Genomic DNA, 14,157 nt, shown 5'->3' on the forward strand with positions numbered 1-14,157 from the left:
TCAAAAAGCTGCAATAAATGATTGAAGAAGAAAACTGAAATGATACAACTTGTATAAAATTCTACTTTGATTAATCTAAATGAATAGTAGTAAGAGAAAAAAAAAATCAAATCAATAGTAGTAGAAGTAGTTCAAAGCAGTATTTATTAGTGTTAGTATCAGTATTGATAGTACGGTAGTAGAAGTTATTATAGTAGTAGTAGTAGTAGTAGTAGTAGTAGTAGTAGTACATGTAGTAGTAGTACAGTAGTAGTAGTAGTAGTAGTAGTACAATGTAGTAGTGGTGGTGGTGTTGATGGTGGAAGTCAAAGTAATAAGTCATAGAAAAAGTAGTAGAAGTAGCAGTAGCAGCATCAGTATAATTTTAGCCTAGTGTGTAGTAATGTAATTTCCAAGAATGTTGCATATGTAGTATGCATTCTACCTAAAGTCTTGATTTTTAATCTTTTGCCAATGCAGGTATAGTTTCCTGGCGTGCTGTCCATTCGTATTTCTCTACCTGATTGCGTACCTCATGGTGATCGTTGAAGCTCCAGGAGAGAGTGACTTAACCCAGGTCAATGGTTACAGTGTGAATGCAGCACATGTAACCGATGACAATCCCAGAACTGAACAAGGTAATGTTCACATGACGATTTGTGACATGAAATATGACGCATACATTCGTAATTCCGAAGCTTCGTTATTCCGAAGGTTCATATTTCCGAAGATTCGTAATTCCGAAGGTTCGTTAGTCCGAAAACGAAATGATTAACGAACCTTATTTCGTTTTCGGACTAACGAACCTTCGGAACAACAAACCTTATTTTGTTTTCGGATTAACGAACCTTCAGAACAACGAACCTTATTTCGTTTTCGGATAATCGAACGTTCGGAATAACGAACCTTCTGGAATAACGCCACAAATGTTCGGATTAACGAACCCTTTTACGTTTTCGGATTAACGAACATCGAGGTATAGGCAATTTACGTGTTTTGGAATTACGAACCTTCGGAATAAAGAACCTTCGGAATTACGAACCTTCGGAATTACGAAGTGTAACCAAATATGATTGGTTGTCTCCAACGATACCATGAGTTTAACACACACAACTGCTTTGTGAAGTAGAGCTCGGCTGCTGTGAAAAAAAAAATCACAGGCAGACCGGGCGGGATTCGAACCCACGACCCCTGGATTATTTGTGGGTTTGAATCCCGCTCTGTCTTTCTGTGATTTTATTCACAGCAGCCTAGCTCTACTTCTCCCAGCGTAATAATAATTGGCATTCATATAGCGCTTTGTCAATCTACGACTGTTCAAAGCGCTTCACAATTATTATTACCCGGTCACTAGATTCATAGCATTTCAAGCAGCCTGTTAGGCGCACACTTGCTAAACCAACCACAATGTAGTTTCCTACCGGTACCCAATTAGCGCCAGGGTGAGAGTGGCAATGTGTGGATTGACGCCTTGTGGATTGACGTAATCTTGGATATCGTTGACTAGGAAAATGTATTTCCTGTCTTTATCACCCAACGAGATAATTATTCCATTGGTAAGATGATTTCTGTTTGGAATTCGGAATAATGAGTTACAGTGATGATGAATTTGTAGGTATGAATGAAAATGTAAAGCAATATACAGCAATATAATTTTACTATAATGACAGAAGGACACTTGTTTTATTGTAAAGCTACTCTTAGAGGACAAGTCCACCCCAACAAAAAAATTATTTGAATAAAAAGAGAAAAATCCAACAAGCATAACACTGAAAATTTTATCAAAATCGGATGTAAAATAAGAAAGTTATGACATTTTAAAGTTTCGCTTAATTTCACAAAAACAGTTATATGCACATCCTGGTTGTTACGCAAATGAGGGGACTGATGACGTCATCCACTCACTATTTATTTTGTATTTTATTATATGAAATATTAAATATTCTACTTTTCTCCTCATTGTCAAGTGAAACAGTGATTAATTCCTCCCTGAACATGTGGAATTAGCATTGTTTAATACTTTATGATTCAGTCAAGTCGGTCCCTATGGTCAAATCTGTAACAAATGATATATTGTATAATTCAAACAATAAAAAAAAAAAGAAATAGTGAGTGATGGACATCATCGACTGACTCATTTGCAAGTTACTGAGTTTTGCATATCACTGTTTTGTGAAAAATCAGCGAAACTTTAAAATGCCATAACTTTCTTATTTTACATCCGATTTTGATGAAATTTTCAGTGTTATGCTAGTTTGATTTTTTCTATTTATTCAAATCAACATTTTGCTGGGGTGGACTTGACCTTTAAAGAATGATGTATGTATACCCAAGATGAAATATGCAACATAATACATTGTAGATGCACCGCCTCCCCATTTCTCTCCCGTACCATCTGAACGATGTGAATCAGTTTTAAATTTGCACCGTTAACTGAAGTACAGGCACATATGTCAATACCCAAAACATCCCCCCCCCTTCTATATCAGAGGAGCATTTCATCAACATTTTTGTTCGACAAGTTGTAAGATCTGACGATTTTATTTAATTTGAATTGGCTGAGAAGCCAGTCAATTACTATGGTAACTGATGGATGAAACAGAACATGTTGGATAAAACATCTGACACAGGCCATAGCCAGGAATACCTATAGGGGGGGTTCTGAATTAGGAAAAAAGTGAACCTTTTTCCGATACGTGGCTCGACTCATTGTGGGGGGGTGGGGTCATTTAAACCTTTTGACCTTTTTCCATCCACTAATAAGCTAAAGTGAACGACTTTCATCCTCCTTTTTACTTCTCTATATTTTTTTTTTTTTGTTGGCGAGCGGCGGGGCTAAAAAAAACCATGGAACTTCCCTCCCCCCCTGACTACGGCCCTGCTGACAAGTCCCTACTTAGGAGAAATGTGCAAATCATTAACATTTAGTGAAACTAATACCTTTGAAGCAATGACCAATACGACTTTGACGTTGATTTCATTCCTTGGTGCATTTCAGATTCGTTACTCGGACATGAACAGTCCTTATCACACGGAGAACCAAGACGACTCACTATGTCTGATAGATGGCGCTGTTTTAAACTTATATGGAAGTTAGGAGTCAATGTGAGTTTCTTCTAGTTCATATAAAAACGTTTCATAATATATGCATTCATTATCATGGTCTCGGATCAATCTGAAGTATAGCCATTAAAGGGATGGTCCGGGCTGAAAATATTTATATCTAAATAAATAGAAAAAATTCACAGAGCTAAATGATTAAAATTTCATCAAAATTTGCTAACAAATAACGAAGTCATTGAATTTGAGAGTTTATCAATATTTTGGGAAAACAGTTATATGCACATCGTCATGAATATTCATTAGGTGGGCTGATGATGTCACATCCCCACTTTCCTTTTTCTTTTCATGTAATTACATGAAATCTAAATGTTTCATTTTTTCATATAAAATGATGTGTCTCCATGATGGTGAAATGAGTTGCGGCAATAAATAACTAATGCACTTAATCAGTTATCAATCCAATTGTTTTAGTTCTTGTTAGAACAATTTTGAATAAACTTAATTTCATATAATAAAATACAAAAGAACAAGTGGGGATATGACATCATCAGCCCACCTAATTAATATTCACAAAGACATGCCTAGAACTGTTTCACTGGAATACTGCAATTCTTTAAAATTGAATAATTTTGTTATTTGTTATCTGATTTTGATCAAAATTTTAACCATATGCTCTGTGAATTTTACTCTATTTATTGAGATATAAATATCTCCAGCCTGGACTATCTCTTTAATTTGGAAATCGGCAATCGATTACATGTCTACTTGCAACAGAAACTATACATTGATTTGCTTTAAATTACAATTGTTCTATCAATTGTAATTTTGCTTTTTAGGCAACATAGTTCCATTTGATTTGAAACATTTCATGATCCAGTGCAATGATATGTTAAGATATTTTAGTTAAAAATAAAAAGCAGCATTCCGTAGAAGTGTGAACTGAAATTTTTGTTCAGTCTAGAGGTAATCCTTGGTTTAATCGTGGACCTATGAAGAGATGGACATTCATCGCTTAGATTATGAATTCAGTAACAGGTGACTGTTGTTGTCATCTGAATAACATTCTCTTCATACTTGTCTACTTTCGTCCCATGATTGTTACCGGGAGAAGGTACTTTCGTCCCATGATTGTTACCGGGAGAAGGGCCTGAAGCAGTTTGTGATTGGAACTTTATATTTCACAGATTGTATGCGTAGTTGATAACAAATCACTTAAATCATGGAAAATCGATGTGCAGTTCTTGTTTACCTTTGGTAATGTTAGTTCCATATGTTTTATTTGGGAAAATGTCTGCATATTTTAATATAGAGGCAAATTTGTCATTGATTGTTAACAATTTAAATTCTATTTTTCCCAAGATTCTCCATAATATTCCAGATATACATGGCACATAACATGTATAGATCGTGTATCTCTCAATGTTATTGAGGTCCTTACCTGTGTCCAGAAGTGTCCAGATCGAATGATATCATATTGTATACAACAGAAATCGTCAGCTTCTCAAGTTTGCTGCTCCAAATATGAAGCATGTTGATTGAAAGGCATATGCTGAAACAGGGTATCAGCCAACAAAACTAACACCGGGGAAACTGAATACGTCTTGGTTGTCATGGTAATTGCTATTGTCACAACACCTGTATCTTATTAAGATGCATATAACCAGGTGATGGTAACTCTCATTGGATCAAAGAAATACTCTCGTTAATCGTCCATCTCTTTATAGGTCCATGGTTTAATTTAATACCAGAATGTCATGTTGTCAATGTCATGATGTTGTTATCTTTTTGAATATCTTATTCATATTTTGTTATTTTGTAGCTTGCCATTGCCACTTTCGCAACCTTTGTTTGTCGTGTGGCGTCGGCCAAAGCTGAGGACAAATCAAAGTACAATCAGGATTGTCCGGAGCTCTTTGTTTCTCTCCAGCTTTGCTTCCAGGTAAAGTATACTAAATCTCTCTGAGCTTAACACTACACTGTACATGTAACTTTGCTTAAGTGTATTCTCATTGGCCCGTATTCTGAAGTCGGGTTTAACTTAAACTCAGGTTTAAAGTTGTGGTTTAAGTATGGAAAGCCAATTGTTACATAAATTGCTAACAGTAGAGATATCATATTTCAGCTCATTTGGCTCTCAAATCAGTCCTAATTGTCTAGGAAGTATAAAAAGATGATTGTCTTCACCATGGATGAATCAGGAAAGAGCACAGTAAACATAAGAAACATACAACTTAATAAAAAATTTGACACTTTTGGCTTCCCATAACTTTAGCACAGAGTTAGACCATGGTCTAAGTTAAACCTGACTTCAGAATACGGGCATTATGGTTTTAGGGGAAACAAAGAAGTCTGTTCGTCTCCAGAGAAATCGACTTAGATTAGGTATATTACACATGCTTTACTTAATCAGGGAGTGTTTTGCAAAGATGTAAGCATGACTTAGAGGCACACATAAATGTTGACGCTTATATGATATGCAACACGCAATCTTAGTGATTAATACGCAGTAGTGTGCGTCCTCTTGGCATGAACTGACCAATGTGGTGACGTCTTTTATAACGCACATAACTTGACATTTAAGTGCGACTCTAAGTCATACTTAAATCTTTGTGGAACACCCCCTGGTCTACAATCGGGCAAATAATAAAGAAGGTCAACTTATTCATGTTTACCTGTACATGTACATATGTAGTTACCAAATAGTCTGTCTATCCAGAGGTTACTTCAAGAAAAAGTTGTTACTAAAAAAAAATCAGACGCAAGTCCCTACTGTGCTCATTTCATTGTTTGAAAGTCAAGTTACCTATGAGTTTTGAGTTGATATTGACCGCAACTCTTTCTGCAACGAGCCCCTGTTTTGCTAGTTGCAGATGTGTCTCTGCTACTCCTCCGCACAGTCATCAAGACATGTGAAAATTAGCATCTGAGTAACTACAAGAATTGTTAAAATTCTGTGAAATGTGAAAAAAGTGTTTTCAAAGATGTTTAGTTATATAACAATAAGAGAAATAACAAGTGATTGAATAAAAAAATACAAGAAAGATATATATGTGTACAATTGAAACAAAACCCATAGAGTACCCAACTAATATAATATAATTTGAAGCAAAACTTTTGAATAAAATGACATTTTAGCCATTTTAACCCTAAATCTCCCGGGGTATTTTGATTCTTGTCATTCCCGGGGAGGCCCCCCTTAAGATCTCAGCCGCGGATTGCGCGATCACAACGAAAATTCGCATGATGGTAGAGAATGACTTAATCTACGCAGTTGCATTGATAAATTTCACTGAATTCATATATTTTTATTTTATATGAATTAATTATGCTAATTTATTTACGAAATCATACTTTTTGCTCTGATTCACTAAATAAAGCTCCTAGAATGCTATTTTTTGTGAAAATATTCTTTATAGCAATCCTAACAATTGTGAATTAAAAAAATTCTGGTACCAAGACCGATTTCTTATGTATTTTATTGTTTTTTAATTTCTTATGTATTTCTTACTATGTTTTTTACTTTTTGTTTTTTTATTGTTTTTTCAATTGAAATCATTCCAGACTTAATTCTGATCATCAACAAGGCAAAATTAATTAAGTTTAATCAGTAAAAGTAGAAATAATGATACATTTATGAATTTTGGCTAAATACACAATTTGCATTGGATTTGTACATGAAATCACGTTTATGAGCAATTTGGGGTCTGACATGCACTTACACAATGTTGCGTAATGTCGTAACCGCGTACCCGGGCGTCACAACTTTGGTCTAAAAATTTGCGCGAGACTTGAAAGTAAAAAGTCAGTGAGTGGCGAGGTCAAAAAATTTTGCGCAGCAGATATATCGCGAAAATTGTTGAGGGGGGGGGCCATTATGGCCCCCCCCCTGGGAGAATTAGGGTTAAGTATTGGAGTTCATGATTTGCTAGTTGCAGATGTGTCTCTGCTACTCCGCAAAAAAGTCAGCAAGACATCTGAATATGAATATCTGACACATAAGAATGTCTGAGTACTTGCAAGAATTGCTAAACTTCTGTGAATGAAAAAAGAGGTTTTCCTCATGTGTTCAAGGATGTTTAGTTATAACATTAAAGGAATATCAAGTGATTAAACAAAAGACAAGAAAGGTACATGTAACTATGTGTACAAGTGAAACAAAACCCAAAGAGTACACCATTTGAGGCAGTGTTATTTAATTATTTTCTTTTCAGGCCGCCCAGTTTGCTTCTCTGTCTTCCGTCCAGCACATAAAGATTCGTCGGGTGGACGTTCTAGTCGCCATTCAGTTTATCAATGCTGTAGTATGGATAATCAATACAGTAGTAAGTTGGTTTGTATTCACTTGTTTTATTGGTTTAATTTCAATTCGGTCTTATTCTACAGTGTTTCATTTATAATAGTGTGTCTACAAACAACTATTTTGTCTAATTTCTGTCACCAATGGCCTTCCACTGCCATGCCCGTTTTCCTTTCCAAAATCCAAGCTACATTTAGCTGTAGATGTGGTTAAAGGTGTGAAGAAAAATCGCACAAATACGGTCGAAAATCAATGTTCACATGGCCAAAAATTCATGGGTAAAGAATGAATGATAGTGAGGATTATGCAGGGGTGTGAGAGTTCAGATTTTTATCTGATTTCAGATTTTTTTGTTTTGATTTTCAGCTGAATTTCAGCTTATATTTGGCTTTCCTCTGTACAAAAACTATGGGAGCTCTTTCTATTTCAGACTTTTTCAATACTCTTCAGCTTTTTCAGATCTTTTTATTTGTGACCACTCACACCCCTTGGATTATGATAATATTGATGATGCAAACTTTACCCTGCCCGATATACAGGGTTTATCAGAAAAAGGGAACTTAATTATGACAATTTTTTCTATCAATTCAGGGACAAGGAAGTTGCATCTTCTAAAGACATATTATTAGCGTATGAATGATACTTTGATGATGTTTCTAAGACAACTCATCCATGAATAAAATTTATGTAATGATACAGATAATGATGATTGGATTTATTCAGCCCTTTTTCCAGAGGATACAAAGTCTTGTATTACAATATAGAACGATTTTGGATTTATAGCTTTTTTTAATACTTCAAGTATTTATATGCAGTGCGTTCCACAAGAAAAGGAAACCCGTATTCAGAGATAGATTTCACAATTATTAAACATGTTTTTACTATAAATTTGTTACTTTGGTAAGAAAGGAATCTCATCTTTACTTTGAGACCAACAGCTTAGCAAATCATTCACACATGGCAGCTTACAAACAATAAATATTGAGGCCTATCAGAAATGATTTGCGCAGAAACTCACGTGTTAATCTAAATCCACTCTCATTTCAGGGATAAGTGAGAGAAACCTAACAAAGAATACAAAAGAAATGCTAATGAGCCAATGGTTGAATAGGCACGATTGTCGTATCACGAACCAATCTTGTCCAATTTTTCTGCGCAACCTGATTTTGACATTACAATTTCAAACTTGTCTTGCTCATTATTGCATGAAGTGTTTGTCGCATATTAGGTATAAGAATTCAGAGAAATACTTGAATTGTATGATGATGTAAGTGAAATATCATAATCAATTAGCCTTTGAAGAAAACAGATGTGGCAATCCCTGTTTCATTTTTTCTGGGATGCACCGTATATACGTTCTCTCTTACCCCTCTTCTTGCTCACAGTATAAGTTCATGCCTGTTTACATCCTACCGGCCTATATGGTCTTCATTGGACTGATCATGGGGGCCATATATGTCAATACATTTTACATGGTGCACAACGATGACATCTTCCCCTCGGAACACAGAGATTTACTGGCCAATATGACCGGAACATTCCTTACAGTTGGTAAGTTGAAAACAGGTTGTGTGGAAGATACTCATTATGAGCTAGCAAAGTAGGGGGTAGTTAAGTGTGGCCTAACGCCATGCTTTAGTCCCAATGCGCACATGATATTTATCATGCAATTGCATTGATTAGTACTCTGTAACATGCTTCCTGAGCATGGTTTGATCAAATCGTTGGCGATCATCTGAACCGTCGTATCAGTCAATTTTGGTTAAAAAAAAAATTGATTTTGAGAGTTTTGCAGAAAATCAAAGTACAAGTCCTACTCTATTCATAACTAAATTTCTTGGCAGCAATTTATTTTATTTTCTGATATATGAGAGGATTTTCATAGCGTTGTACAATTTTTTAATAAAATGCGCAAATCCCATTGGAAATGTGTACTGTAACAGAGCGATACAACGTTTTGACTGACCGCGATTTCAATGCGCGCGGTCGGGCCAAACCGTCGTATCGGCACTTGGCACTGCATTGACTTTGCACGTGAAAAGCGATACAATGTTTTGACTGATTGCGCGCATTGAAATCGGTCAGTCAAAACGTATCGCTTTTTGCCTATGGCGCTTTTTGCCTATGGCGTTTTTGTACAGGAACATCTAAGCCGCTCAAACCGAAATTACAAGCATGTTGCTCTTTTGCCATATTTTCTCGGATCCTTAGTTTTGTGTAAAAATAAAGATACCAATGTCAAGCAATTTTCTTGGTCTTTCCAACCATGTATTTTTCTAGCAATGAATATGTTATAAGGCTGGGGAACTAAATGTAAAAATTATAGTAAACTTTGAAGTTGATTTTCTCTGAAATGGGTTTGCACCGTCGTATGTGGATGACCACCGACGAAATAGCTATGAATATAAAACCCAGCGCACACTATGCAATCCGATGTGACACAATTTTTTTATAAATTACATTTTTAATTAGATTCGAAAGTACCAAGAAGTAAAACTATTTCATTTGAAGTTCAGAATAATGTTCAGAATAATGAAATCATAATTTTGCTTTGTTAAGAGTCAAAGTCGAAATCGGCTTCAAGTCGCAGTCAATGATGACGTCATTACGATTTGGATTTGAATTTGTTTTTATTCCTACTGGGAAATTTGACCTTGACTAAACTTTGATTTCAGTAGTCATACTGCTATTCTGAACTCTGAAACACCCAGATTTTATTGCTTGGAATGTTCAAATAAAATGTTATTACAATTTCTTTAAAATTCTGAGCGCAATGAATTGCATAGCATGCCCCGGGCATGAGTGCAACTTTTGGTCAAACTTGAAAGTTTGCGAATAAGGGACTTTGTCAGATTTAAAATCAAGACAATACCCCCCCCCCCTGTTTTGAAATCCAGCAAAATCCCTGATTGCACAGGGATGGCCAGTTTAACCTTTCACACCCTATCTCATTCTTAACAGTCCTGCATATATCTGGGTAATTTGCAAACAGTTTTATGAAGCCCCCTCTTGGCTCTGTTGCAGAATACTTAGCATTCGTGGTAATCATTCTATCCATGGCTGTTGTCATGGCCAATAGAAATTAAGAATTCATTAGAAGTTATCATTGATTGCAAAATTTATTAATAATAGGTTTTGTGCAATAAGGCTATGGTTCCTCAGGGCTGCACTTTAGGACCCCTCTTCATCGTGTGCATGATTGTTCTTTGCTTTTTTTTTTTACTCTTCACTCTTTCCAGGTGTATCTTTGTGTAGTATCTTGATGACAGTACTCTACAAGAAAGTACTGTTCGACTATTGACCCTCATCTATCCATCCAGTTCTATCTGACCGAGGAGTCGTCCACTCTCGGTCATTATTTTGGACATCCTGTGGAATTGGTCATATGCAATGAGCACATGCTGCATTGAGATGTCGTGATGAATACGCCAGACAGGGCCCAGTGGTCATGAAAAACTGGAATTGAAATGTAAGGGTCTTGGATTCAAACCCCAATGAGGAATAGGTATCTACTACCATCACAACCGCTCTCCACCCAGGTGCCCAGTGTATTTCAGAAGGGATAGAAGGCCTGTATGCACAGGAGATGATGTGCGTGTGTTATTTGCATGCAGCACTCATGTCATGGTTTGAATAAAAGAGCTGTAAAGATGTACAATATTTGAATTTGATAAGTTTTAAATTAATGTTAAAGAAATGTTTATGCCTCCCTTTGCCTGTTGTACATACCGTCAACTGGGGTGACTTTGGACTTTGAAATGATGTTTGGGTGACTTCAGACACACCTCAGAAAAAGATATACCTGTTTATCCTCCTCGATCATTTTTCTCCAAATAATATTTTTGTTTGATATTTGTGGCAGTATTTAGGTTATAGAAGGGATGTAAGAATATGTTATAACAAATAAAAATGGTTTGGAGGATACACCGGTAAATCTGTTCACAAATGTTCCGTCCAAAATCTACCCGTTTGATGGTATTATTTTTTGATGACTGGTGCAATATGCTTAGATCGATTATACATTTATGAAAAAATTGATGATTCATTTTATCTACAATAGAAGCATGTAGAAATGCGATTCTGAATATAATTATTTTTATTGTGTGTGTTTAGATTGAGTTTAATCGATATAAGTATTATGAAATATAGTAATAGACAGTACAGGGAATAATTAGCATCAGTCTTGTGTAGTAACAGAAATCTGAGGGACTCTTTTGAGTGGTTTATTGATCGAATCTGACTCCTCATCTTTTACCTTCAAATCTTCCATTTTGGATATAGATTCATTTATTTCACACCTCTTTAAAATACATAAATACAAATAAAATTCTTATACAACAGAACAGATATTGACAAGCACCGGTATATGGTATAAGTATCCATAAACATATAGTAAAGAACAGCGATCTCCGCTGTACGGCGAATGTGGTTGAAAGACAAAGCCATTGGCCTATCGAGGTCTGTCCCCCTGATTACCGTACAACAGAGAAAGGACTTACACAATTTAGAAAGAAAAAAAAAACCATAATGCAAAGAAAAGGCAAAGCAGAAGAATAAAAGTCCTAATTAGCAAGGGGGGGGGGGCAGGCAATTTCTTGACAGACAAAAATCAGGGAAGGTGACTTTGGAATCAGTTATATGGTGATGTCAAATACCATACTTCTATAGCAAAATTATATACCTGTTCCATGTATAATTGATTTCGTGACTCCTTTACCAGACTTGAGATTGGAGTCTCAAAATAGACACAAAGTGACATAAGAGAGGAAAGAATGAAACTTAGAAGAGAGTTTAGGGAGATTAAAGAAGTACGAAACCGACAATTGATAGAATAAATATATCAAGATATGGAATGCTTTCATATCAGAATTTCTTTATGTAAGAATTTCCTCTGTAAATGAACATACTGATATTAACATGACTTATTATTTTACTGTCTTTCAAACTCGACTCATTGTCACTTTACCAAATGGTGGTTGTTACGCGAGCATAATTTTTATCTACTTTTACTTTTTGAGAGTGATATGATCTTGTGTTTTTGAATTTTTAAAAAAATGTCTCTTCATGCACTGAATGATTGTTTAAAGTCTTTATAAAATATTTGCAATATTTCATAGATTTTTATACATAATAAAGAATGATATATACATGTATATGTATATATACACACATTTTTATATTTGGTTTGTTTTATATATAGACATGTTTTATATATAGTACATTTTTCAATATTATTCTTCCATAAACTATCAATTTTGTACTATTTTCTTTAAGATACTATTATGGAAACAAATTTTTTAGTAATTCACTTCGCTTAATGACTTTGATGCCATTCTTGTGAGTGATTTTTTTAAAATTTAAAATGGAATGAATACTAACTAAATTATTTCATGTATACTGTAAATTATTTTGTATTCTGTTTTCTAGCCATCATTTGGCACAAAAACTCCAAAGAATATATAATGTAGTGCTTAATATGGGTTCATGAAATGCCCTCCTTGGAACTGTTTCATGAAGCTGTTCTTAAGTTAAGAGTGACTTTAAGAACGACTGGGGATCATTTTTGGTGGTAAATGATATTCCTTATTAAATGTTCATTGGAGTTTATTTCTTGTAGGAAAGGATCACCAGTCGTTCTTAAAGTCACTAATTACTTACGAACAGCTTTATGTAACGGCCCCCAGATGCCAGGCAAAAGGTCTTGTCCTTGTATCAAAGGGTTCAAATCCCAGCCTTGTCGTTATTTCCTTCAGCATGAAATTCATCAACACTCCGTCACTCAACCCAGGGGGCCGTTTCATAAAGTTGTTCGTAAGTTAAGAGCGACTGGTGAACCTTTCTTACGCGCGTTACCATCGCCAGTGAATATACCATTTACCACAAGAAAGGATCACCGGTAGTTCTTAAAGTCGCTCTTAACTTATGAACAGCTTTTTGAAACACCCACCCGGTTAGGTAAATAGGTACCGACAGGAAGGAATTCCCCAAAAAGCTTGTGAGCTCCGATATCAGTAGACTAGTAAGACTGCCTTGAGCACCTAACAAGGTGGATATGTATGTACATATGCACAATAAAACCAAGATGCTTGTGCACAATTAAAATATATTTATTTTTAATTGTATGCTAGCCTTACACACAGAAATCATGACCTGGTCTGTAATTAATGAAGGGGGCTGATTTATTGACTTATCGTATCTCAGTTAAAAAAACTGAACACACTAATTTGCAATACAATGCAGCCCTAATGGATGTATTAACAAATACATCTTCTTTTTTTTAATGCCATGTCAAATTGTGTAACACTTTAACAATTCATTTGATATGTAAAATTTCATGTTTAAAGACTACCATTTAATAATAAGTGACTGTCTTTGATGGTTTTGTTATTTTCTTTCTAAACTTTTTGCTCCATTTTGGCATAGTAATTTTTTAATCAATGACAATTATTCAATTAGTGAATATGAATATATTTTACAAGGTTAATTGTTTAATGGCAATTACTCAACAAGTAAATATATATATATTTTATCAAGGTAATGTTTAATGTCATTTATTCAACAAGTAAATATATGAATATATTTTATTCTTTTCATGTTTTTTCTACTTTTTACTATTTTCTGTCATGATGCTAGGTAACCCTTGCCAGATGGCGTTTATGTGACAGATTTATATAACGACTTGTGTCATGACTGCAATATCATGAAATGCAACACTCTTTAAACAGTAAATATTAATATGTTTAACTGAAATTTACTAAATTATGTATCATGGCTTGTGTGATGTGGCCTTATATCATTCAATGCTCGGGATTTCTGTA

At 35.0% G+C, this 14,157-nt stretch overlaps 1 protein-coding gene across 2 annotated transcripts in view; it reads left to right on the top strand.

The window, feature by feature from the left end:
- Positions 1–12,852, top strand: part of LOC129268151 (battenin-like) — a 36,366-nt gene extending 23,514 nt beyond the window's left edge. The window contains exons 10-16 of one of the 2 annotated variants that reach the window (XR_010294673.1): positions 460–617; positions 2,978–3,084; positions 4,862–4,981; positions 7,254–7,364; positions 8,725–8,890; positions 10,579–10,887; positions 11,015–12,748. Coding sequence is in view for 1 of the 2 variants with exons in the window: in XM_064104882.1 (XP_063960952.1) it covers positions 460–617; positions 2,978–3,084; positions 4,862–4,981; positions 7,254–7,364; positions 8,725–8,890; positions 10,579–10,640 (724 nt within the window). In the remaining variant the exon portion in view is untranslated. Of the gene's footprint in view, positions 1–459; positions 618–2,977; positions 3,085–4,861; positions 4,982–7,253; positions 7,365–8,724; positions 8,891–10,578 lie in introns of both variants that reach the window. The other variant, XM_064104882.1, reaches the window with a different exon arrangement.
- The last annotated feature ends 1,305 nt before the right edge of the window (positions 12,853–14,157 follow it).

The sequence above is a fragment of the Lytechinus pictus genome, chromosome 9, assembly GCF_037042905.1.
Source record: "Lytechinus pictus isolate F3 Inbred chromosome 9, Lp3.0, whole genome shotgun sequence".
Classification (NCBI taxonomy): Eukaryota; Metazoa; Echinodermata; class Echinoidea; order Temnopleuroida; family Toxopneustidae; genus Lytechinus; species Lytechinus pictus.